This window comes from Uloborus diversus, chromosome 9 (genome assembly GCF_026930045.1).
Source record: "Uloborus diversus isolate 005 chromosome 9, Udiv.v.3.1, whole genome shotgun sequence".
NCBI lineage: Eukaryota > Metazoa > Arthropoda > Arachnida > Araneae > Uloboridae > Uloborus > Uloborus diversus.
In genome coordinates, this window is record NC_072739.1 from 13,642,203 (window position 1) to 13,669,869 (window position 27,667).

At 33.4% G+C, this 27,667-nt stretch overlaps 1 protein-coding gene across 1 annotated transcript in view; it reads right to left on the minus strand.

The window, feature by feature from the left end:
- The window catches only part of LOC129229760 (ankyrin repeat domain-containing protein 1-like), a 49,667-nt gene extending 22,303 nt beyond the window's left edge, over nucleotides 1-27,364 (minus strand). The window contains exons 1-6 of the mRNA XM_054864132.1: nucleotides 27,210-27,364; nucleotides 22,318-22,393; nucleotides 16,564-16,653; nucleotides 14,355-14,444; nucleotides 9,051-9,140; nucleotides 872-949 (exon numbers count right to left, since the gene is read on the minus strand). Of these exons, the coding sequence (XP_054720107.1) occupies nucleotides 872-949; nucleotides 9,051-9,140; nucleotides 14,355-14,444; nucleotides 16,564-16,653; nucleotides 22,318-22,326 (357 nt within the window). The 5' untranslated portion in view covers nucleotides 22,327-22,393; nucleotides 27,210-27,364. The remainder of the gene's footprint in view (nucleotides 1-871; nucleotides 950-9,050; nucleotides 9,141-14,354; nucleotides 14,445-16,563; nucleotides 16,654-22,317; nucleotides 22,394-27,209) is intronic.
- Nucleotides 27,365-27,667: the final 303 nt, after the last annotated feature.

Below are 27,667 nucleotides of genomic sequence, written 5' to 3' on the forward strand. Positions count from 1 at the left end.
AAAAAACAGTTACAAGTGAATTAAATGAAGTTCAAAAATCTGTTCTCTATACAAGCTTTTAAATATTTTATTTTCCGTTTCCACGGTAACGCTTTTTGAAAACATTGTTTATTTCCAACTTTCTCATTTTCAATTCTTAAACTTATTTTGCTTTGTGTTTCCATGGTTATGCTTTTTAAATTCCTCTGTCGCATTTTAATTTCTTAAAAGTATTTTAATATCTGTCATCATTGTTTGGAGGGGAAATTTGGCATGATGGTTTTTTTTTCTTTTATTTTAGCCTGATTGCTGTATATACGTCACTTGACACAATTTTTATTTTCAAAGTAGACTGGGCAAAGCGGGGCAACGCAGCTAGTATATAAATAAAAACCACAGACATTATTTACAATTTTTCGATGAAAGAAACAGCCATTGGTGTTTGCTTTTTACTGCGAAAATACATGTTCCTGAACATTAAATGACTCGCGGAAAATCAGGAGTTTACTGTTATTTAATTTGAGTAATAAAATGAATTTTCCAAGTTTTTAGCAGCGTTTTTTTTTTTTTTTACAAAACTAGAAAAGCATTTTATTGATTGCTTAAAAGAACTAAGTCCTATTGAAAAATACCAGGATTTAATAACTATGCATATAGTGTACAAAAAACAAAAAAGCACCCTAATACAATATTTTGATTAAAAAGTACCCCCTAAAAGTATCCTCTCATCTGGAAGCCTCCTCCCCACTTTTTAGGCCAGGGGGGAAATGCTCAAATTTTTAACAAGAAAAAACACCAGCCTTTCTTTCACCATTAGAAATTTACCTCTGACGTTTCTTTAAAGAAACTAAAAACTTCCCTGGGTGGTTGTTAAGAATTGAAAAACCAGTACCTGGGCACTCGGGAGGCTCGCAGTTCTGGAACGTAACTCTTTCAATTTTATTTCCAGCTCCTGGCACATTGCATTGACCTGAAAGAGATTGGTACTTCATCAGGAGAGGAAAAAATACACTACAGATTAATTGCTTTATTTGAGCAGTCACAGCCCACAGAATAACACACGACGAACAGCGTTCTACATTTTCCAGAAATATAGCTTCACTCTTGACCAGATAAGTGGCAGCAACAGGTTGCATTTCTCTAGTGAAGCCTGAAGCTGAAACACTATCTGCAGGATTTTGTAAATTGTAGCTTCCAATATACGTAGGTCAGTCAGAAAATTAGTTGCATTTCTTCGTAAATCTGTTCTGTTTAAGACAATTTTAATGAAATTCTTTGGCAATACTTCATACATGTACCTCTATCTTGTGACGTAGCAGCTTCCCCAAGACAAGTTCAGTTTCTCTGATTATCAGTCTCAAACATGTCTCGACAGCTACAGGTAGCGTCCAAATTGGAAATGCGTGAAGTGATTCAATTTTGAGGGCAAAAAGGTGGAACTGCAGAGAAATTTATGTGCAGTAGCATGAAGTGTATGGTGAAAATGCAATGTCATGTCGAGCTATCGTGAAATGGTGCAACATGTTTGAGAATGGACGCACAGATATTGATGACATTGAGCACGAGGGAAGACCAAGTTTAGGTGTGAAGTGTGGGATCATCTTCCCAAGCCACCTTATCCTGACTTCGATGTTTTTGCTCCCATAAAACAAGAACTTTCAAAGTGATGATGCCATTCGGATGAAAAAGTGAAAGCTGCAACCCAACAATGGTTATCAGACATTGGACGGGATTCCTTTGCAGAAGGCATCGAAAAACTTGTTCCATGCCTTGACAAGTGCTTAAATAACGCAGGTGGTGTTGAAAAAGTAGATTTTAAACAGAACTTTAAGATAACAATAAAATTACGAATTGAAGATTCACTCATACTTACTGTTGTGCTACCGTCGACGATTTGTATATTCAAGCTTATCGAAAATCTTAACTTTTTTCTTTTTGTCAGAAAATTTCTTTTTCTTCCCATCTTCACAAACATAGATGAAACAGCACACTAAGGTGCTATTATTTTCATCAACTTTAGTATTTAGAATGAAAAAAAGAAAAATAAACGAAAGATGCTGAGGGGTTATTTGATGCTCTAACAACGCGATGCGCAGACAAGTTTGGTGTGGAAACTTTTGCAGTCAGTGATGTTAAAGGGATGTCATAACATTCATGAAATCAATATTTAGTAGTCAATAAAAGAAGCCGATACTTCCTTCCAAAAACATTCATGTTGTGGACAAGGAATTCGCGTTAGCTCTAAAATTCGTTACTGGTGAAAGATTAGCATTATAGCCATTTCGCGTAAGTTGAATCGCATTGTAGCGGGAGTCGACAGTATTGTACAATTTCAAGCCTTTTTCTGTTTTCCTGAGAAGTGCAACTAACTTTCTGACTGACCCTTGTACGTTAAAATTCAAGTCAAAAAATTTTGACATTTGGCAATGAGTGCCGGAATCTGAAACAAAACAAAGGAATGTGAACAGTCAAGATAATGAAATTTGCAGCAAATACAATTCGAAGCAGCTTTGAAAAGATTTTTTTACCGCTTGCAATGCAACAGTGATTCCTTTTCTTCAAAATTAAAATCTCAAAATTAGGTGTTAGTTAAACCACGTCTTTCAACACTTCCCCAAAAAGAAATCCAGTGGGATCAAGTTAAATGATTGCAGAGGTCAAAAGGGCAAAGTATGTGTTTTCCTCAACCACTGCATTGTTCCAAAAACACTAATCTATCGCCTCGGGCAAATGATTACAGAAAAATTTTCTTTTAACAGCAAACTGCATTAAATTTCAATCATTAATATTTCTGTAATTAATGCTTAGAATAAAAGTGTTACTTTTCAGAATGCATGAGGATTTTTTTTTTATATAAACTAAATGTCAGCTTTGGAAAAGTTAATCCTTACTAATATTATAAATGCGAAAGTGATTTCGTTTGTATCTTTGTTCGTAATTCTTTCAAACCTTAACTACTCAACTAATTAACATAAAATTTTGTATACACATCGTAAGAGGTGCAGAATAGAATTTAGGTACTTTTCATCCAAAAAAAAAAATATTCCGAGATTTTTATTCCAATTTAATAGAAAATCATTAATATGGGAGTATCTCATCAAAAAAAAAAAAAAAAAGTCATGCTTGTGTGATTTTTGCAGAATTTTAAAGCCCTTAAAAAGTTGCACAATATGAACTTTACCCAAAGTTTAAAGGATAACTGGAACACTCCTTAATTCATTTTATATTGATTTCATATTCTACAATGAGGCTTTACTTCATTTTTAAAGCATTACCTGCGGTTTCTGTTCGCAGAATTAAAATTAAATAGTGTTGAATTTCTGATTCCTAGCAGATTTTCGAGAAGAAAAGTAATAAAACAGAAACATGAATTTAAAAAAAAAGAGAGAGAGATATCATTTTTAATACAGTATTGACTGTTTTGTAACTATAGTTATTTGTGGAAAAATGAGGGAAAATTATTTTTATATACTTCAAAAAGCATATTAGATTCAGTTTTCATGTTTCTTTTTCTTTTCTTTTTCATTTTTAAATATTGACTGTGCTTTCTGCAAGTTAATAACGTATGGAAATTAGAGAAAGTAGTTCTCTCTCAAATTTTACTTTGATTACTCTTTTTTTCCGATTGATATATTATTGATTTTGCTGGAAAATATGAATGTGACTTATCCTCAAGCAAACATTAAATTGAAAAAATTCTCAATAAAATTGACCAGCAAATAAAAGTTTGCAAACTTCCATTATTGCTTTTCTCAACAGTACGTTTTAAATTAGCAATAATCTCTGCTGCAATACAGAACATCCTATGCTGCACTTTGAGAAGAATTGAGAAGTTTTGAAAATTGACCAATGATCGGGAAAGGCCAAACTGTCCGAGTCTGTGCAGGTTAAGACGTAACGTTAAATGCGAATAAGTTTTTAAATTTATTAGCAAAGAAGCAAACCGAAAATTATAAGTTTTCTCAAGTCCTTTAACACACAATTTTTTAAAGTTCTGAGCTCATGATATAAGATCTTAGTGTTAAGTGGATTCTGATTTCATAACTGTTTCACTGTGAAACTCGGGTTATCACGCCACTTTGAGATGCTTCGACAGGGTAAAAATTTTCTTTACATTTGAAATATCCTCAGTAAAATGATGAAAGCGTCCGGTGAAATTCATTGTAAGAATTTCTGCCATGTGATAAGTGCAGTGGTGCCTCCATAGGATATACGCCCATATACGTCGTATAATCTCAAACATTTTTTAGAAATGTAGCTTTACCCTCAAGCTTCAAAAATTTTCATATTATGACATATTATGTATAGGATTGGATACACATAGCTTACGTTCGACGAGCATGACCGGTTGGTTAATCACGTGACAACAATGATGTCAGCGGTTACTAACCGGTTGTTCTTGAACCAATGCTGCATCGAACGCTTTCGATTGATCACCGGTTACTTATGCAGACATGGCGCAGACGAATAATACGCAGGTGAAAAATATTTATATTCTTGGTCAAAAATGTTACGTGGTTCATCAACCAATAAATCAGCTTAAGTTGCGGTTGACCGGTAGATCAACCGGTGAGGCTCATAGAACAACATCGGAAGCAACCAGTTAACTGATCAGGGCCGGATTTAGGGGAGGGCTACTGCCCCGGGGCCTCCGCAACAAAGGCGCCCCCACAATAAAATTTTTTACAAAATATCCTAACTTTCACGAGTCGAAAATATCGGATATATACATATATATCAAAATATTCGGATATATCTCAAAGTATCGGATATTTTCGAAAATATGATGATCTTTTCGAGCCCTGATTAGGGGCCTCCACTCCTTTGTTGCCCCGGGGCCTCCACACTTTCAAATCTGGCCCTGTAACTGGTAGCTATCAAGAATGCTGCGGTTAGCCACCGGTCGACCGGTTGATCTTGTCGAACGCAACCATATTGTGCATAACTGATTACTGGGAGTATACCCTCAGAAAAATTGATGGGAACATCGCTGGATAAGGGACTTCTGTTATTAAAGCCCATGTATGCCAACTCAAGAATGGCGAAAGGTTCAGAAAGCGACAGATTCTTTTATCTTTGACAGGAGGGACATTAGAAAGGGATGCACAGCAGATAGATTTTAAAACTAAACTAGGGAAGCCACACTACAACAGCCACAATGCTGTATGTTGCAAGCTTCTCCCATGAGAGAAAGAGATAAGATTGAGACTCTGTTGTTGCTGTTGTTGCATGCCCCCATGGTCAGCAGAGCTGGACCAGGTCCATGAGTTTGTTTACCCTCAAGAAATCCAGCATCCTCACTGGGTCTTCAGTCAAATCCCTCCTGGAGAGACCCAGACACGACAGTATATGGTCAGGCGAGGCCTGCTCAACTTGAAACAAGTCAGAAAGGTCTTCGACCCCTATGAAAATTTTAAAGTTTTAAGATGTCCACTACGAAAACGGGCAAGAGTTGTTTGTTCTTGTCTGTCAAACCCAGGGGTCAGGGAGCCACCAGTTCGTGAACATCTGTACCAATGGTGTTCTGGTTGGACAATCCAAGTGATGTTATCCCTTTGTTTAATCTTTGAGTGGATCTCCTGAAAGGTGAGTGATGCCGTTGGCTCTGAGACCTCAGCAGCACCAGCTTTCGCCAAGGTATTCACTGCATGTGAATTTGATGAGAGACGAAAAGTTGTTTTGATTTGTTGAGCATTGAAACTCCTACAATATCTCTCACACTTTGCCATCTGGTCAGGTGCTGTATTGCACTTCTGCTATCGGATAGAATCCAAATTTCGGTTCCGTGGGGGAGAAGCTCCAGAGAGTCTAAGGCTTCATCAATGGCTATTAGCTCACTACGGAACACAGAGCAGTAATTAGGGTTTCTCCTCTGAATCCTCAAGTCAAGGTTTTGCAATTTGATGTAAATTCCACTCCCAGAGTGGTTATTATCATCTCTACTGCCATCCGTGTAGATTCGAATAGCGTCAATTGGAATCTCTCCAATTCTCTCTAGAGCTACTTGTCTTAAATAGGCTGTAAGATCTGTTTGTTTATTCACTTGAACCGGTAAGTCAGGATGGAAAAAGACGCCGTCAAGATCAGCCGCTTGGTCTAGACATTGTATCAGATGATGTAATTCCACGGTATTATCGGTTATATTAAGAGAAGCTAATTGGCTGAAGGGACTGTTCCTTCTGAGCCTTTGATTATTATGCCAATTTTCGAAGTAAATAGAGGTATGATTTTGTGTACTAAGAGTTCTGAGCTTGTTGTAATATTTTGCTAGACATGCTCGTCTCCTAAGACTTAGCGGCTGAAGGTTTGCCTCGTAAAGCACAATATCACTAGGACAAGTGTTTCTCAGCCCGGTAATAATCCGTGCAGCGCCGAGCTGGACTTTTTCGAGTTTTTTTGAAAGAGTCCCTTATTAGATTGACAAGCACAACCTTGAATCACAGCTAAAATTCGGAAAGGTGAGGAGTCTAATCAGATTGCAGCCTAAAAGTGAAAAATGCTTGGACGAGTTTCTTTCTCTACAGGAAACTTTTTTTTCTCTTACAATTGCACTTCGCAGAAAGTATCATTCTTTAAATTGTTATTCGAAAAGTAAGCAATCATCAGCATTTATTGGAAAGTATGTCACAGATAAGTTTTAAAAAGTGTAGTATTTTTTCCCTCAAAATTTTAGCTTGTTGAATTATTAATTAAATCTAGTTAATAACATCTATTTGCAGGATATCTGCTACAATTTGAAATCCGTGATTTCTGCTTGTAACCAGGGCTGTCCGAACAGGGGGGCGAGAGGGGCAATTGTCCCAAGATATGAAGAGGGGGGGGGGCTTAAACCAAGCCTTTTCTGCATTTTCAATTTTTTAGTAGGTTTTTTTAAATATTTTTAAAATCTAACACTTGGATTTCAGATTACGTGTGTCCCTTGTATAACACGGTTAATTTGTACTGTGCAAAATTGAAACTGTATTATGCGAGACCTTTATATTTACTCATTTAAATTACTGTTTCAATTATTGTTATGTATTACATAACATAACTCAAGGCAACATTTACCATGTTGTATCGAAACGGTGTTTCATGTTACCTCAAAACTATGTCATATGAAACTTTGAAATAATGTAAATCAACGTAATAAGTACCATGTTATTTCAAAATCAAGTCTTAAGATATAAAGTTTGATGATAACTGAAATTTTGTTTCAATAGAACTTACAGAACATTCTATTAACTTTCATGAAAACAAATAGACATAAAAATAAAAAAAAAGGAAAAATAAGAAAAGGAAAAAAAATATTTTCCAAATTCATTTACAAAGAACAAAACGCATACAATCAAAAAGGAAAACAGAATTTCTGCATCAATCAAGTATGTTGGAGAAAAAACAACTAAAAAATAAAATAAATAGAATTGCTACATTGTTCTTATTTATCACTTGACCAATTTCAGTTTTTTAAAATCGGAATAAATCAAAACCGTTTAATGTTAAATTCACTTTTACACCACGTAATATTGAATTCATATTATGAAAATCGCAATCAATTTCATGAAGCAATAGCTTCATATTTTTGTTAGATTCTTTCGATAGCATGGCATTTCCACTTGCTGAAAGACAACATCAACTGTGATCTTGCATGAAACTAAAATATGAAAGGCCTAGCGCTATCTATTCAAGGTCGAAAATATAAAACTTATCAAAATGAATTAGGTTTCTACTCTCTCATTACATGCTGTGACTGTAATGAGTAAAAAGGATATGTGTCTATGGACCAAATGCATCAAAAGCATAAATGTAGTAAACTTTTAACTACTTTTAGATAGCCTATATAATCCAAAACGTATAAATGAAATTTCTGAAAATTGGAGGGTGATAGAAAATTTTTGCAAACATATTCATTTTCAGCACCTTGAAATCTGTAAGTGTTGGAAATTTTCCAACATAGCAGAGTTGCAGCTTCGTCATTAAAAAAAAAAATCAAGCACTTATGCAACAGTAACATATTTATTAAAAACAAGAACAGCTTGAATAAAAGACAGCATACTAGCAATTCAGAATCTCAACACCAAACAAAACACAGAAATGCCTCTTCTTATATGATGAAACTAATTTGCATACATAAGACAATAATGTTCTTCTTCTTGAAGATTTTAAACAATGTCCGAAATTAAAATATACCAACAATAAGAAACACCCAAAGTAAATTGAGGAACAGAATATTTGTTCACATTGGTTTTTCAATGTAATTGTTGCAAAGTAGGACTAGTGTAGGTGCTATACATGAAAAAAATTAGTTTTAAATTTAATACTTTGTTACCAAGGAATTTTTTCTTTTACTTTTTTTTATATGAAGGGTTAAAAAAAAATGCTAAACACAAAATTATTCATGCCCAAACGATATATATATAGACTGAGACAGTAAAGAAAACCTAAACAGTTTTACAGAAACCGATGCAACCAGATTTCAAAATACATATAAAATCGGAACTGACATGTAAAAGCGTAAGAAGCAGCTACGATGCAAAAGTTTTACACTTAATCTATAAAATTTTCCCAAGTCTGTATGCTCTAAAATCCAAAATCCATGACCAATTGTCAGTTCCCATAATTTTTGGCATTTTTTGCTGAAAATCATGATTTTCCATGACCCTTTTTAACCGTGGTCAAAATCCATGATTTTCCGTAATTTTCCCTGGATTTCCATGAACCCGGATACCCTGTCTTTCTTAACTAATTTATTAAATATGTTATTTAATTATAAAGTATTGAAAATTTATGTAGTTTAATTATATCGGTTAAAATAACAGTAGAGGTGTGATTTTGGGGCTGCACAACGTATATGGGCATCCCTCCTACTACAGGGTACTTGCACAACAAAGTATTGACATTACACGGTACAAAAGTTGCGATTATTACAACATGGTTTCAATACAGCAAAGTATAGAATTAAGCATGTTATAGGAAAGACACCCAAATAATGGAACCTGTTCAGTGTTCATTTTCCTCAGATGTGAAACCTTGGTAAGCTCACCCTTCCAAGAAGATGTGAATGTAGCAATTTAATGTGAGAACAGACATACCTCTTGCAGAGTCGATCTCAGTTCTGCGATCTCTTGTGTCATCTCTTCCGAAATAGTCTCCTCACGAAGCAACTGCTCTCTTAGCTCCGCCTGAGGATATGAAAGAATAATAAGATTTATGCAATTTTTTGGCATGAGGGCACACATTTTTATCATACACAGGCAGAGATGGAGGCAAATTTTTTCTCAAAATGTCTATTTCCACTAGGAAAAATTGAAAATTGTAATTTTTTTATACAAAATTATGTATTCCAAAGATTGACAAAATATATATTCTAATGCTCTCTTCTTGTTTAAATAGCTTTTCCCACAAGAACATCTCAATTAGTGTTCTGTGAAAATAAAATTGCAACCATCTGATCTATGCAGGGTTGGCAAGGTTTTCGACACTACGGTAAAACCCCTGCTTTTTACCATCCTGTCCAAAGCACTGGGTCCAAAACTAAATTTTTTGAGATATTGTATTTTGTGAGAAAATATCCAAAACATAACAAAATATGTGAATAAATAGGTATATAACTTATTTATACAGCTGATTTTAATCTAGTTACGTAGAAATTAAATTCTTCATTAAAAGTTTCAATTTGTATGCATAAGTTTTTTTTCTATAAACCAAATTTCTGGACATTTAGCACTTGCACAAGTCATACTTTGCAACAATTACATTGAAAAACAAATATGAACGAATTTTCTGTTCCTCAATGTACTTTGGGTGTTCCTTATAGATTTCAAGGTGCTGGAAAAGAATATGTTTGCAAAAATTTTCCATCACCCTCTAATTTTAAGAAATTTTATTTATACATTTTGAATTATATAGGCTATCTAAAAATAGTTATAAGTTTACTACATTTATGTGTTTGATGCATTTGGTCCATAGACACGCATCTTTTTTACTCAGTACAGCGACAGCATGTAACAAGAGAGTAGAAACTCAATTAATTTTGATAAGTTTTATATTTGCAACCGTGAATAGATGGAGCTAGGCGTTTCATATTATTTTAGTTTCATGGAAGATCACGCTTGAAGTTGTTTTTCGGCAAGCGGAAATGGCATGCCACCGAAAGAATCTTTAAAAAATATGAAGATATTGCTTCATGAAATTGACTACTCACATCACATTTGGAGCATGTGTATTATTTCTAAAGTAATTGCCATTCTCGTGGTCTGCAATTCGATTATACAAAAAACTGCTCTGTGAAAGTGGGACAACAGGTCAAAACATGAACAATACACCAAAAAGAAATAGTCAGAGTGAAAACAATATATTGCAGGTGAAAAAAAAAAGAATCAAAGCGTTCTTCTAGTTGATTTGAAAAAAAAAAATCCCACCTTATATAAAGTTGTGAAGAATTTTTTTTAATGCAATCCATAATAAAGGGTGAATTTTCCCCCTGAAATTTTGGAAGCTGTGAGCGAAAGCATGGGAAGTGCTTCCATTGGGATATTTCTACAGTTGAAGTGCAATATCAAGGACAGTTCAATCCTAATATGATAAAGATTACTGTTGGAATCTTATTTTGAGAAGTTTGTGATAGGGCCTATAGAGAATATCTGCAGTTAAGGCATTTACAGTATGAAATTTAAGAATTTTTTTACGAATATCATTATTTTTTCTTAAAAAATTTTAATTCTTGTACAACTTTTTAAATATCTATTTTTTTTTTGTTTTGAGCGAGTTTTATGCTTTATAATTGTTCATATAAAATGATTAACTCACAAAAATATTGTACGTATGTGTTGTACATTGTACGTAAATATCATTAAATTGAGATTTTAACTCGCGAGAGCTTGCACGGGGTCGTAAACGACCCCAGCCATTTTTTGTTTCCATTTCTTGGAATTTCATGGACAGATAAAGAAATCATTTTCTGAGTAGCTGGGATTGAGTCCTTGATTGATGTGTGGGTGTGGTTGGAATTTTCTTATCTCTTTTCAATTCTTGTAAACAAGGGGGGTTTTGAGAGTGGGGTCTTTTTCGACCCCGCACGAGAACTGACGTTAGTAAAATTCTCGAAACAGAACAGGTGTTTGGAATTATTTCTAATGCAATGCATTCAATGAATTTAGAAAAAGGTTGGGAAACGGAAGTATTTTTCAGCAATCCTTCTTCTAGTCATGATTTTGAGTGCACACTCGTACGGTTCACAATACTAGTTTAGTTTTGTCCTTTCTAATCCATATTTTTCAATTGTGTTTGTAATAATTATTTCAAAGAAAGCATGCCGACTCCATATGAGTAAGAGATGGAGCGTCTCGGCAAATTATTAGCCGATGTGGAGAGTGATGAAGATGTCATTCCAGACGATGAATGTTTTAGTGATCAAGAAAACTTCAGTGACCACAACAGTGAGAGCAAATTTTCAGGAAGTGAAAGTTCTGCTGATCCCGATAGAGATGACACCTTTGTAGGAAGAGATGCAAAAACTATTTAGCAAAAAACAAAACTCCGAGCTAATGTCCGTGCTCCAGCTCGAAATATAATTACGCATCTTCCTGGGCCAAAAGGAAACGCCAAAAATGTCAGTGATGTCGTTGAGAGTTGGAGCGTTTTTATCGATGATAAAATAATAAACCAAATAGTAGAATGCACGAATATTTTCATACATGACATTTCAAAAAAGTACTCAAGACTCAGGGATGCAAAATGCACCGATTCGGTGGAAATTAAGGCTTTATTTGGCCTATTATATTTAGCAGGTCTTCACAAGTCTTCTCATCTAAATGTAAGGGACTTATGGGCTACTGACGGAACCGGAATCTAAATATTTCGTTGTGTAATGTCATACAACCGTTTTCTTTTTTTGATGAGATGTTTACGCTTTGACGATGTACATACCAGAGATTCAAGGAAACAAGACAATAAACTGGCTGCAATAAATGAAATATTTGAAGCTTTCGATGCAAACTGCAAAGAAAATTACACTTTAGGGGAATATGTGACCATTGACGAAAAACTGGAACCGTTTCGGGGTCGTTGTGCCTTTAGACAGTATATGCCAAACAAACTCACGAAATATGGAATAAAACTATTTGCACTAGTCAATGCAAGAACTTTTTATACTTCATCTATAGAAATCTACTGTGGTACAAATAGCAACAAATCGAACAAGCTGATTGACGTTGTAAAAAGACTTCTAGAGCCACTGTACAATACAGGTAGAAACGTTACCACAGATAACTGGTAGACTAGTTATACTTTGGCCAAAGATTTGATTTCTAAAAATCTTAAAATAGTAGGAACATTGCGAAAAAATTAAAAAGAAATCCCTGTTGAATTCGTAAATACGAAGAAACGTGAAATACATTCTTCATTATTTGGATTCCAAAAAGATTGTACAATCGTCTCATATGTTCCAAAGAAAGGAAAATGTGTTTTACTATTGTCAACGATGCATAATGATGACACTATTGATGAGGATACAGCTGAGAAAAAGAAACCAGAGATAATTACATTTTACAATATGACGAAGTGCGCAATGGATGTTGTTGATTAAATGGCGGCATCCTACACCACGCCAAGGATAACAAATCGATGGCCCATGGTAGTATTTTTTTGCATTCTGAATGTTGCTGCTATAAACGCACTTATAATACTGCTGTCCAAAAAGGACCCTCCTGTGGAATATAAGAACCGAAGACATTTTCTAAAAAAAGCTTGCATTGTGTTTAGTTGAAGAAAAAAAAGCAAACCGTGTGGTTAGTGAAGAACCCCCAACTAAAAAGGCCAAAGTTTCGGGTCGATTCAGGTGTGCTTTGTGCCCAAGAAATAAAGACAAAAAAGTCAACAGATTTGCGTATTGTGCAAAAATTATGCATGAAAAGAACATCAAAATATTGTTTGCAACAACTGTAAGTAAGTTTCTTTAGGTATTCTACATTTTTTGTACAACTTTTGCTAACTGAATGCTAACTGAAATAGGAATAAAAATGTGTAAACGTTTTGAAAAAGTTGTTGAAAAATGTGTCATAAATATGCTTAAAAACATTGTAAAAGCTTAGGAAAAGTATTTTTTATGCATTGTTTAACATAAAAACATTTTTTTTTCGTGCACAGTATAATAAAAATCTTTCTTTATGCATTTCAAATAAAAAAAATAATTATGGTAAAAGTCTCTGTTGGTGGAGAAACATAAACAAATAAAATAAAATCAAGAATTTGTGGAAAAATTGAAAGGAAGAAAAAAAAGAAATACTGGGGTCGTTTTTGACCCCTCGCGAGTACTTGTGTGACAAATAACGGCGCGAGTTCTTGCGAGTTAACAGGGATTGGATTTTTTAGGCTTTTGCCGGAATTCCAGCGTTTTTCTGTTGGCTTTTAAAACTTTTCCTCCTTTTCTTGCCCCTTTCAGGCCTTATATTTCTCAAAAATCGGAAGAAAAAAAAGATTTTTTAAACATTTTTGGTCTCTGATTTCTTATTCTTTCTATTTTTTTCCTCTTGAATCTTCATCCTCTGCAATACCCGCCAAGAATGTATGTTTTGGATTCATGCCCATGACGTTAAACACGTGCTGCGCAGAAAGTTGCATGCCTCGTTTGAGATTTCAGTCTTTTTGCATGCTGCAAGTACTTCATTTATTTTTAATGGTGATGTGGTTTTTTACTAAATTCTACCTTATATCTGTTTATTTTACTCATTATTTCAATAATATTTTTATTTTTTTCATTTATTTTAGAAAAAATGCAAAAGTCAATCAAAAAATGTGGCTTAGCACCCACAGTCTTGTATTTTATTGAAACTTAGCAAGGATACTTTTTTTGTGTATTTAAGAAAGTGTAAAAAATATTTATGGTGAATCTCAAATGGTTTAGGCTTTACAGACTGTCAAAGGTTTTGAGATTTCATGATTAAATGAGGCAACTGCAAGTTGTTCTTTTGATTCTGAAATCGTAAGAGGAAGTTTTTAAAACAAATTTTGGGTTCCAATGCAAGGAAAAAGATAACCAATCGTTCACATACATATGCATTTATTTATTTTCGTTTCTTACTATTAAAAGTATGTCCACTTAAAGAAATTTTAGATTTCTGTTTTAAATTTTTACAAGCAGACCTAATTTTAAAATTTATGTTCTCCTTTCGTTTAACACAATAAACTCAAATGTTTTTAATTTAAAAAAAAAATGTGTTTGTCTCTAAAAAATATGAAAAGTTAATATAGCACAGTATAGAATTAACCATGTTATAGGCAAAACACCTGTATAATGGAACCTGTTCATTGTTTATTTTCCTCAGATGTGAAACCTTGGTAAGCTCATCCTTCCAAAAAAATGTGAACGTAGCAATTGAATGTCCAAACAGACATACCTCTTGCAGAGTCGATCTCAGTTCTGCAATCTCTTGTGCCATCTCTTCTGAAATAGTCTCCTGGCGAAGCAACTCCTCTCTTAGCTCGGCCTGAGGAAACGAAAGAATAATAAGATTTATGCAATTTTATGCATGAGTATACACATTTTTATCATACACAGGCAGAGATGGAGGCTTATTTTTCTTCTCAAGATGTCTATTTCCTCTAGGAAAAATTGAAAACTAATTTTTTTATACAAAATTATGTATTCCAGAAATTGACAATATATATTCCAACTAGTTACGTCTCCCGGTTTTGCACGGTCCACCTCAAAAATAAAAGTTATGTCAAGTGACGCGAGTTCAACACTCAGGCTTGAACCAAAAAAAAAAGTCAGTGAAATTTTGCTGCAGATTGCGGGAAAAAACCCCAAAAGTAAACATTTTAAAACCCCTGATTACAGGAAAAGCCTCAAAACAAAAACAAGAATTTTACCTGTTCATATTCGAGAAAAAAAATGGCAACAGATCTTTCATCTCTATGATTTTCTTCACCGCTATACATTTTAATAAAAGCAGTGTTGCAGAAAGTTGAGATGAAGCACTGAATAATAATTTGAATAGAGGAAAGCCTTCGAAAAATAGGGATTTTATGTTGAAATCTAAGTGTCATAATTAATAGTTTTTAATTGATATCTCCGCTAATTATTATCGGAGGATTATGTTAAATAGCCAAACATGAAGACGGGAAGATTACAAATCCATCGATACCTGGTCCGATGGTCAGTTCACTGTCATTTGGGAGAAAAAGCTTGGACATGCATAGATACATACACTCAGTTTTTACTTATGTAAGATGCTCTTCCTGTTTAAACAGTTTTTCTTTTTTTTTTTGAAATGTTCAGTATCTCACATGGAAACAGTAACTATGATAATGAAAGCTGTAGAATAATTTAATTTCCCTGCACAACTAAGTATCATTTCCTCCTTTTCTCACTGAAATTGTAAATGTACAAATAGTAAAATCGTAAATGTAATATGGGTGATTCTCACCAAACTAGAAAATCGCCCATCAAGATATGATAGGCGAAAATTGCTTCTACATTTGAACAGAGCCCTTACCTGTGTGGCAATATTTTGAAAGTTGAAAATTTAACCCTAACTCCAACAGGTTAACCCTAAACTCCAGTAGGTAGCGCTCATTGTTGACCAGTTTTTCGTTTCATCATTTTCCTAAAAGAAGTCTTACCAGTAAAACAGTTAAGATACCGGATCCAGTTCAGCCTTGTCAAAATAAAGCATTTCCCTGCATAACAAACATCACCAAATTATCATGCTGTGGGGCGAGTTTCATTATTGATGACGTCAAGAGCGTTACTCAATCATTCCCTATTAGAAAAATGAGAGCACGCCAAATTAATGCCCCAGGCCTGTATGTCTTTAGTTTACCAACGTTTTTAAAATGACTTTAACAGGCATGCATAATATCACGTTTTGAGGTTATTTCGAAAGTTTTTAGCCTAATTTCCCAGTAAAAGTCAGAGAAAGAAGTAAAAACCATGAAAAAAGGCTTAATGCATCATAAAAATATTGTGAAAAGCAAAAAAAAAGTCAAACATAAATAAAATAAATAAATATCGAAAAACTAAAAATCGGAAAGTAGGGTATTGAGATGGGGGAAAATGTTGATCTGTCTGCTCTGCAATAGTCCATTTTGAACAAATTTTTTTTTGTTTGAAAAATCTTGGCGAGGACACCTCATTCCTACATTTCACTTTTTAATTTGAACAATTTTTTGTTCAACTTTGAACAATTCAAAAAAACTTAACATTACAGTCTGCAGGGATATTCAAGGCAACCCCGAACATAGGGGCAAATTTTCTTCAAAACACTTTGTAAGAAAACGCTTTTGATGAAGAACATGTATGTAAAATATCTTTTTGATTTGAACAATTTTCCGTTCAATTTTAAGCAGTTCAAATCCCTTAAAATCAGCGCATTTGAGAAACTGGAAGTCAAGATAGATTCTGAATTTAAAGGCGGATTTACTTCAAACAACTTTTGCTGGAAATAGCTCTTGACGAACAACTCTCAACACCCAAGAGTTTTGGGGCACTTGACTCCAACTCCGACTGCTGCTCTCGAAAATTGGTCGGGCTCCAACTCCACCACTTTGACTCTGACTTCATAGCTTTAGCGAAAATTTATACACGGAGAAACACAGACATACCTCTTGCACAGCCGATCTCAGTTCCGCGAACTCTTGTGCCAGCTTTTCCGAAATAATCTCCTGGGGAACCAACTGCTCTCGGAGCTCGGCCTGAGAAAACGAAAGAACACTAAGATTTATGCAATTTTAGGAGTGAGTGCACACATTTTTGTCACACACAGGAAGAGATGGAGGTAGTTGAGAAAAAAAGCCTTTTTTTTTTCTCAAGAGGTCTATTTCCATTAGGAAAAATTGAAAATAGTTATTTTTTTAAACAAAATTATGTGTTCCAGAAATTGACAAAATATGCATTCCAATGCTCTTCCTGTTTCAAGTTTTTTTTTTTTTTTTTCAAATGTTCAGTATTCCACATGAAAACAGTAACTATGATAATGAAAGCTGTAGAATAATTTAATTTCCCTGCACACCAAAGTATCATTTACTCCTTTTCTCACTGAAATTGTAAATGCAATATGGGCAATTATCTCCAAACAGGTCAAATTAATGGCCCCAGGCCTCTATCTCATTAGTTTATCAGCGTTTTTAAAATGAATTTAACAGGCATGCATAACATCATATTTGGAAGTTAGTTCGATAGTTTTTATAATTTAGGTATTTATAAATTAATACTGTAATGCAAATCAGTCATCTGTCATTCCCTCAAACTGTCCCCATACAAGATTTCATCATTTCATTTTTTTTTTTTTTTGCAATATTGATGTATGAAGGTATTATTTATTTTTCGATAATTCGATTTTATGTTCAAATAGGGACTACAATATGCCATTATTGTAATTTATTATTAAAAACTTTTATCTGTCTCCACCTTCTTACGTCACTCCCTCGCAGACCTATCAAAGGTATTCTAACCCAGGGGCGGCTACAGAAAAATCTTTTTTTTTGGGGGGGGGGCACGGAAAATTGAATACCCCCCCCCCCCCCTCCGCCGCCTTCGATGTTTCATAACAAAGTTTTGACGACTTTAATTTTAAATGTGCGTGTTTTTTTATTATTATTATTTTTTAGGATTCCTTAAGGTCAATGAATCTACTTCTAAGTACATGAATATTATGCACTAATATACTTTAAATGTGGATGGAATACATCTTTAACGTTTCAAGCCATTTAAATACTAAACCCAATATAATGTCACCAAGATGCTAGACAATGAGCGGCTTTACCTAGGAACATTGTCATAATGATTATAACACGAGGGCAAGGTTATTAAATAAACCCATACCTCTCTGAGTTTTTAAAAAATAATTTAATCATAACTTCATAGCATATATAAGTTTCACTGAAGAATTCAGAAACTATTTCTGTATGAATTTCAAAACAATTGCTGATTTGTTCTTAAAGCCATGATACAGTTGAGATAACATATTGATACTACATGCAGTTTCTATTAAAAATCATGGTTTTTCTAAGAAATTACCACATGATTTCTTTCATTTTGCATCTTTTATTAGCTGAAAAAGAAATCTATTATTTCGCAAAAAGGTTCCTAGATCAAAATGACTCTTTTAGGTGCCCCTACACATTTAAAAAAAGTTAATTATTGATTCCATCAAAGAAGAATTAATGGACGAATCGCGATAATGCGGTCTCTTGAATTTGAAGTCAATGAGTTAAATGTATTCTGGAAACTCGGGGCCTCTGACTCCAGTAATACTTCTTTAGCAAACAAAAATGCTTTTATTCAAAATATGCTGTGTGTGTGTGTGTTTTGTGTTCCTTTTAATTAGCTACGTAAAAAAAGTGCAAAGGAAAGTTCAGTTAAAAAATAATAAATAAAATAGTGAAATTAATTAAACCTTTTGGGGGAGCACGTGCCCCCCCCCTAAAATCCGCTACCGTTCTAACTGCTACTAGAAGGCACATAAAACTAGTTGAGGGAATTGAAATGTTTTGGTAGCCATCACAGCACATTGCATAAAGAAAGCAACTTGATTTATAGTTCTATTGTTTTCAGGATGAAATTTTAATGGAGGGTATTTTTTCGTTGTCACCCCCCTCATCAGCCCCTACTGAATACAGGTAAATTTTAAACAGTTTTTATTACTATTGATTCATAGGTATTTACATATAGTTTAAGTCCACAAAGTCTAATCTCAATTTAAATAACAGTAAAAAAGAAAAAGGCCATTTTGTTTAAATTTGTCACTTCCTCACCTTTGAGGGAGTGACAATTTTAGGCTGTTATGTTATGGGATTAAAATTAAATTGCTGCTGTTATAAAATAAATGCTAATAAACAGATTATTTTGTGTGTGTGTTTTACAAACAAAATAAATCTTAAAATTTACGACCATCACTATATTATGAGTTTTAGCTGTATTAGTCTCTCACAATGGTAATATTGTATGGCTTCAGTAGACTATGTGTTCATGTAGAATTAGTATTTCTTAATTTTTATATACACTCTAACCTGCTTTTGTGCGGCGGCTAGGGATTTTGATTTGTCGCTCAAAAGTATTGGTAAATTCTCTGAAATATTCACCAAAAGAGCAAAAACTAAAAGGGAAAATAAAAAAGGAACTAGATATCTTACGCAATGCTATTGAGTGTTTATTAAACTAAATTGCTGAATATTCAAATACAAGCACTTGCATTATGTTTCATAAAAACTTTACTGTTTTTTGGCTAAAGTTTTCTAAAAAAAGAATTAAAAAATTAACAATTAACATTTTTCAGAATTAAGACTTTTAGAATTTAGATAATACTTTTAAGATTTTGATTAGTTTGTTGGCTAGCAATTTGAAAAACCAAATGTGGGTTTTGAATTTGCAAAACAACAATTTTTCCATTTTACAAAAAAGGCGCTAGTTTTTAACCACTGCTTCAAAATTTCTCAGAGTTTTGCATTTCTATACAGGGGCGATTTTCGGTAAACTTGGCAATTTCAGGTCCTGGAAGAATGAAGAAGGAATTTCTTGGCCCAGAGAGTTGTTTCTAATTTGCAATTGTGAGAAATGCCTTTTTCACCTTTTTTCAATTAATGTAGAAAAAAAAAACAATTAAAATAGCTCACATATTTCTAGGAAATTTTTTAATTAACAGAATATCACTCTCCTGGCACATTCAAATTTTTTTCACAGATGCGCTTAAAATATTTTAAAATTTTATATCCACATTATTACACAAATTTAATGAGTGTTAGTCAATTCTGCATGCTTAAAAGAAAAATATAACATTGTTTCAATTAATTTTATTAAATAATTACTCAAGGTGCACCATTCTAAAGTTAGTTCCAAGGTTTTCATGTTACTCTTCTGGCCTAGGAAGGCCGGAAAAAATTATAAGCAAGACAGACACAGTTCGGAATTGGCTGTTTCGTTTATTCTCACCTCTTTGATGGATTTGTCAAATAATTTGTAGATCAGATTTGCACAGAGTGCCTATCAAGGGTGGATACAAGGGGGGGCGATGGGGGCGATCGCCCCCCCCCCCCTTGAGCCAAGAGATAAATAACCGGGCACCTATCGAAATTAACCAAAAAAAAAAAGAATATTTGCAAAACAAAATATTCTTCAGAGGCAAAAGAACATTATTTCTTGCCTTTATAGGAATAAGAATTAATAACATTTTTTTCTTCTTTGTTGGGATTGAATTTTGACTTGAAAATATGATGAAACAGAAAGCTCAAGATCTTCACCGAGAAAGAAAAAGTCTAACGGGCTAAAATGCAAATCATAAAGGGGGAAACATAACCTTCGCAGACATTTCAGAGGTGCCGATTTCTTGATGACGCCAGTCATTCTGTCTGTAGAGCGTCACTCTAGGAAACAGGGGGAAATGTTCAGTCATTGTCTCTCTTGAATACTGGTTACATTTAACTTCCAAAAGTTGACTATAAGTCCAAAAGAAAACAAATCAATTTATTAGGATTTTTCAAGAAAGAAGACGAAGATAAAACCCATGAAACTGGTGCGCTACCAGATGTTGTTAGACCAGGTACATTTATGTATTTTGTATTTTCTTTTCGTTTTTTCTTTTTCTGATTTGACAAGTTTTGGTCTGTATGTGAGTGTGCATGCATAGATATTTTTAATGCCTCATAAACACATGCATTAAAAATCAAAAAGACGGCTCAAAAATATTGTGAACTGTAATTGACGGTTTGTGTTTTAAGCCTTTGGAAACCTTGTTGTAGCCTTTGAAAACACAAAACCTAAGTTCCGTGATAATAATATTTATCAAAAATTTATTAAATTAGAAAAAACAAAATTGAATAAATTGATTAGGGCCACTCTAGCAGGGGTCAGTTTTATATTTTCTCTATATATTAAAAAAAAGTAAGGTCATAGAAATAATGAAAGGAAGTCTGTGGTGGGCTTGCGTCCAGGAGACCCCATAGCACCTACAACCTAATTTGCAGTCACTGTCCTTTACCTGCACACGGCAGTATTATTTCTAACAAGTGGTTTTTTTTTTGGGGGGGGGGGAGGGAGGGAGCCTAAGAGATAGGCAAAATATCATTGTATCTCAGCTGAATAGGCTTCGTACTGTGCCCAATTCAGGAAAACATCAGAAAAACTGCCCCCCAAAAATGATGCTAAAAGATTGTGTAAAAGCAATTTGGCAAAAAACAGCTAAAAATGAATTTTCTATTTAAAAATGCAAATTTTTGTGAAATTTTTAAATTTTTATTATTGTCTTGTGACTGCTTGCAGCATTTAAAAAGGCCCTTCCTTGTTACTCACCAAAGTATGTGGCAGCAGTTTGTTACTACTTTATAAACTTTGCTTCTTTTTTTTTTTGCTTCACACACACTGCTAACTTAAGTGGTGTGAATGAATTCTTCCGTGTGCAGGTAAAGGGCAGTAACTGCAAATTTTTCATTTTTCATTTTTTTGCATTTTTGTCATCTATTGTATGTTACCTTTATTGTACAAGCTTGTTTATTTAGTTTCCGCTGAAAAAAAGGCGAGAAAAAAACATCTAATTCCAAGATTTCCCTATGGTTAGTATTGAATCCGACACATATTTCTTCAACTATCTCGAAAACTCATTTCTGTAGATACTGCCGTTTACCTGCACATGGCAGAATTCGAGATTAAAAGGACAATGAGATTGTGGATTGGGGTTTGCACATCTGTGCTTGGGTTTGTAGTAGGCATAGGCGTGCGCAGGGCTTCAGAAATGGGGGTACCACTGTAATCAGAAGGTTTAAATTGCACTCGGAAAGGCTCCTATACTTGTTTGCTTAAGGAACATTTTCAAATATTGTGAGTAAAAAAGCATTTTTAAAGCATATGAGATAAGAAATAAATGAACCTAAAAACATAAAATTTTAGCTACTTTCGTATTAACTTTCATTTCTATGTGCTAATGAGGGTCCACGGTACCCCCCATGCACACGCCTATGGTAGTAGGTATGATATCGACATATCCACTTACAGAACAATTCTAAACCGGTTAAATGATGTGGATGTACATCGGTTTTTGGCGATGCATGGATTCATTGCCTAGATCGACTACCCATTGCGTCGGACAAAGCACCTTTAATCTCTGCTCTTTCGATTGGGCACATTGGTAAGATGTTAGACTCTTAACCGCAGGGTCCCCGAGTTCTATGCCTGCCGGTCTAAGACCCAGAGTTTCCTAATCGTGCAAGAGTCATTTAATCTGTCAAAATTTAAAGATTGCACAAATTCTTTAATTCAAAAGTATTTTTTAAATAACATTTTACATTCCACGGCAGTGTCACTGTTATCTCTAAATTTAGGATTTTGAGCGACATAAAATATAATCGCATAAAAATGTTCAAACTCACAGAGTCCATCTTTCCTCCAATCAATGTTCCACTTTTTCCAAGGGGTTCTTCCAAAGTCTGCTTTTCAAACGTACTTCTGAAAACAAAATCAAAAGATTCAACTTTCAAAAATAATTCCTCGCAAATTAAACATCTTTAACTTAGATAAAAGCTGAAAAATCAGCAATTACATACATTATTTGATTTAAATCATCTATCAATGTTTACCAAACAAGAACCTCTTGAAACAGTCTTTAGAGAGAGAATTCTCTCTTTTGCTCAATCACTATGAATTCTTCAAAACATTTTTGCTTAAGTCCCTAAAATTTAAACCACATATACTCATAGTTGCAAGTTTAAAAAAAATATATATCTACTTTTGGTTTAGTATATAATTGGTTTAATAAATAGGAGCTGACCCGTCAGCCATTTTGATGCCAACGGCTACGCTTGCTAGTGTCATCTGCTATCAAAACTCTTGCCGTTTTGAGGATATAAATCTAGAAAAATGGGCGATTCTGCTGCAATAAATTGCAACAATAGCTCCAATCACAAAATGAGAATATTTAGATTCCCAAAAGATGACGAAAAAAAAAGAAATGGTAAATAAACTGTAGTGGTGAAAATTTGATCCCGACGAGCCATGGGCAACTTTGCATTGTAATTACTGTTTTTTTTATGGATACCTTCAGTGGTGCAGCGACGGGGGGGGGGGGGGGGTGAAAACACCTCCCAGAGGCGTTGGTTTTAACATAAATGCAAATTCTAACACAGTAGTTTATGCATATGAAAGGGCTGTTTTATTTTTAAAAAGAAAACCTCCAGAAGGTACTTTTTATCAGAAAAACCTCACCAGCAGGTATTTTTAATCAAAAAATTCCCCTTTCTGAAGGTGTTTTTTATCAAAAAGACCCTCCAGAAGGTCTTTTTGATTCCAAAAACCCCTCCAGAAGGTATTTCTGGCTGCTCTAGTGGATACCTTACCTGTTTGGATAGCATTGTTTTTGAAATGATTTCTTTTCTTTTCTTCAACAAAATAATCGGTCTACATATTGAAGCTTTTGATGTAGAAAACATTTAATTTCGAAATACGTAACAGGTTTGCCATAAATCTTGGTGTTGAAATGTCGTAGATCTTGTCGTCACTTAAATTTAAGTAATGATCGTACTTTTAAGTTTTTGCAAAAAATTTGTTTTAATTAAATGTCTGATTCCTGATAAATTTTAAAATGGGTTTAATTAGTCTTAATTTTCTGTGTTTTCATGTGCAAATATAGCTACATAATACAGAAAGTTTAAAGTACAGCTGCGTTGCATTATGACTCGTTTTATGGATTTATACGGAAATTTTTAGTTGGAGAATTCTCTTCTAAAGTAAATAATTGACAGTTTGTATAGTAATTGCTCTTTCAGAATTAATTCTATTAAAAGTTACAATTTAAAAAACAGTACCAGCAAAAAAAAAAAAAAATGCACTTTTTAAAAATAACTCCTAAAAAATGGATTCAATCTTAAAATCAGGTATCTTTAAAAAAAAATCTTTTCAAAAATAAAATTTAAAAAATTTATTTTTGAAATTTGTTTATACATTTTTATAGAAGAAATATTCATTTACCTATTCATTTTTACTCATAGCGTCTCATATAAATTCACAATCAAATTTTTACGAAAATACATTTTTCTTGCCAAGTAATCCATTAAAACATAAAAACAAATTTTAATTTTTAAAAGAAAAACTTGTTTTTTCCAGTTATATCGATTTCAACCTTATACATACAAAAGGGACTGGTACTGCCAGCTTTGCTCCGTATAAAATTTGTGAAATCACAGATATCTTCATTTTTGTGAAAATAAGTTATTTTACAATACTAAATTTTCTTATCAAAATGCAAACCTTCTGGCATCAAAATGGAGGAGGATAGGTTAGCCTGTCTTCTAAGCTCTAATCTCCGCTACAATGAAATCCAGTTACGACGATATCAAAGGGACCAAAAAAGAATTTTGTTGTGATGGAATATTCGTTGTGACAGAATTGTCTTAAAACTTTCTTTGTGTGTTAAGAAAGTGTTAATTTTCAAATCTGCAATTTTAAAGAACAAGAAAAAGTCCTCTTATGAGGACAATCATTAGACATACACTCAGAAAAAATGTAACCTTACTGTATAAAAATGATATGGAAAATCAGTATATTTCAAACAGATTTTACTATTAAAAAAAGTATCATTATATTTAGTGAAAAATAAAAACAAGAAATACGTATTTTTAAAACAAAAGTATATGCATGTCAAAAACAACTGTTGGGCAATTCCATGATAAGGTCAACCAGATGATCAAATTTTCAAAATTAATGTTTCTAAACAACTAAGGTATCATTTTCAAGGTAAAGAGTTGTATAGTTTGAAATGCCTCTCTAAAATTTGATGACTTCAGCCATAAATAAGTTACAGGAGATTAAACTAAGGTCAACATCTTGACTATTTCCAAATCATATTTGGCGACTCTCAAAAAAGTTCCATTAAAAAAAAAATGCATACCAATATTATGAATTGAGAAGAATAACCATTTAACAATACAATGAGTTGCTGGTGATGTAGCAAAAATGTGTCAAAATACAATTAATTTTGATTTGTAAAAGAATTCCAGTAGGGTACATTAAGTGTTTTACGTCCGACACCAAAATGTGCAATTAATAATGTTGAGCCAATAATTTTAAAGCTACATACATGTATTTTTGAAAAAGCAAGATTTTCAATCTAATTGATGTAACCTATTTTAATTTTGTAACAAGTGAATATTTTTTATTAAAATCTAGGCGTCGGAGTTAAAAAAATTTTTACGTCAGACACCATTTACATCCGTCACTGTTACACTCCTTTAAACAGCGTATGATTTCAACTGTGTTTCTCCAATTTTTGCCTTTAATTTCAAAGTTAAAGCAAAACATGCATATAAAACAACTTAGTAAATTGACTGTATATACAAACAGGGTTGAATGAGGTAAGTAGTATACTTTATGAGAACAGTTCGTGTACATAAAGGTGTGTTGAATGAATGTAACACAATTGATTAAGATCAATTTTGGCAAATTAGCCTAAACTATAAGAAATTTGAAACACTAAATGATTGTGTCTATGTAAAGGTGGCAAAGGAAGAACCATTATCAACATTAGTCCTACATAAATCTTAATGGTTTTCTTTGACATAAGTTTCCCAAATAACATATCACCGGCTTAAGCAGTTTTTGTAGCTGCACTATTAATTCCTACTAAATCATCATAGTTGTCTTATATTTTACTAATACAAATATTTCAACAGAGTTGCTTTTGATTTTCAAATCCTCACTGTTATGGGGGAACACTTACCCCTTGGTGTGGCGACCTCTTACAGCAAAATTTCACAGGGTAAGTGGGACCCCTCCTTTAAAACAGTTACTAATAATATTTCATTGAAAAATTCTAGTTCCAGTATGCACTTTAAGTTAAACTGTACATAAAGGTTTAATGATCATTAAAAAAATAACAAAAGCTAACCGAGAAGCACTTTGCTGAAAAATGTTGCTTAAACTAGGCAAAAAATATTTTTCAGATTTTTTTTTTTTTTTTTTTGACTTAGTTCTCTGACCTAGAAAAAACTTCTACAAAACCCAAAAAAATGCAAAACCAAACACGGATGAACCATGACATGATCAATGCAAGAAAGCATAAAAACCTGATGCTGTTTTCAGTTTTAGAGGGGTGACCCACTTCCCCCAACCAAACCTACTTTTGAATTTATTTCGTAAATTTTGCTTCAGTATATTTATCCTGTAATTTACATATTTATAACTGTAATCATTGCTCTGTATTTACATTTAAGAGCAATATTTTACATCCAACATGAACACTTTACGTCCGACACCAAGCTAATAATGTTTTTAAAATATTTTTTTTATAATATCATTTGAAAACTGTGAAATACGATTCAATCATAAGTATACTTAAGAATTAAGTTGTTTTTAAAATGAAAGTTTAAGCCAATTCACAGACTTTTAATAATTTTTAAGTGAACCATCAATTTTACTATTTGTGTATTTGTGTCCGACACCAACTCTTTAAATTTTTTAAATTCATACTTTAGGAATCTATTTTGAAAAACTAACATGATTTTTCATTCAGCGGGATGAAGTAAGTATCTTGTAAACAAATTTGAGCATTTTGAATGAGTTTATATTTGGTAAATGGAATTAAAGCTGAGAAATCTTTCTTCATTTTTTACGGCCAACACTATGGAATTGCCCAGCTCCCCCCTTCCTCCCCACATTTAAGCCCGGAACTTCAACAAATTTCATTCAAAATCATATCAACTACAAGCGCGTTGTTTTCCCAGAGGAGGAATGAAAACAAAAAAAGTGAGGTTGAATTTTTTTGAAAAAAAAAAAAAAAAACGTATCTGCTGAACATTTATTCCTGTTTAAGTTGAAGTTAAATTTAAAAAAAAACTACTAATACCTATTTTGAAAAAATGAAATGTTTTCTTACTTGTACTACTACCAGAAAAGTAGGCTATTAATATTTATTGTAAAAACACATCTGATCAACTGAAGGATACTAATTTCAGCTTTAGAAAAAAAAAAAAAAACAGTGGACGCCGGTTTTTTGAATAACCGCATTAATGAATCAAATCACCAAAAACCGAACAAACTGCAGCTTTATTGCATTAGCCGCTTAATGGAATCAAAATGTTTAGAAGAAACGTGTGATTCATGTAAGCGGCAGCTACTGTAATAAAATACCTTAAAAGATTTAAAGTTATTCGTGGCGTATGGTATGAGTACGAAAGTTGGGCAAATACATCAAGACATGTTAAATCATACTGTTTCCATTGTTTATTAATGAGAAAAGAGGGGGTTCGTTACCGAAAGACAAAGTACTCACAGGAATTATACTTTTCTGCTATTCCACAAGGGAAGCTTATACCTCTATTAATCCACAATGTTTCCAAGACATGTTAAATCATACTGTTTCCATTGTTTATTAATGAGAAAAGAGAGGGTTCGTTACCGAAAGACAAAGTACTCACAGGAATTACACTTTTCAGCTATTCCAATGCTATTAATCCACGGCGGACATTAATTACAGCTAAATCCTGGCGATTTTTACAGGGAAATTTACGGCAACCTTGACATTTGGCGACGCAATGGTTTGGCGCGCGAAGAAACGGTAGATACACGAGGGGGCCTGAAGATTTAGGTGATTGTGAGGTACGTTTTAATGATTAATTTGAATTTATGTTTCACAAAAACACAAATTAACTCTTGAAATTAGTAATGTTGCAAGTTTCATTTGTTATTTCAACGAATATTTATTCAAAAACTGCCTAATGACTTGCAAAA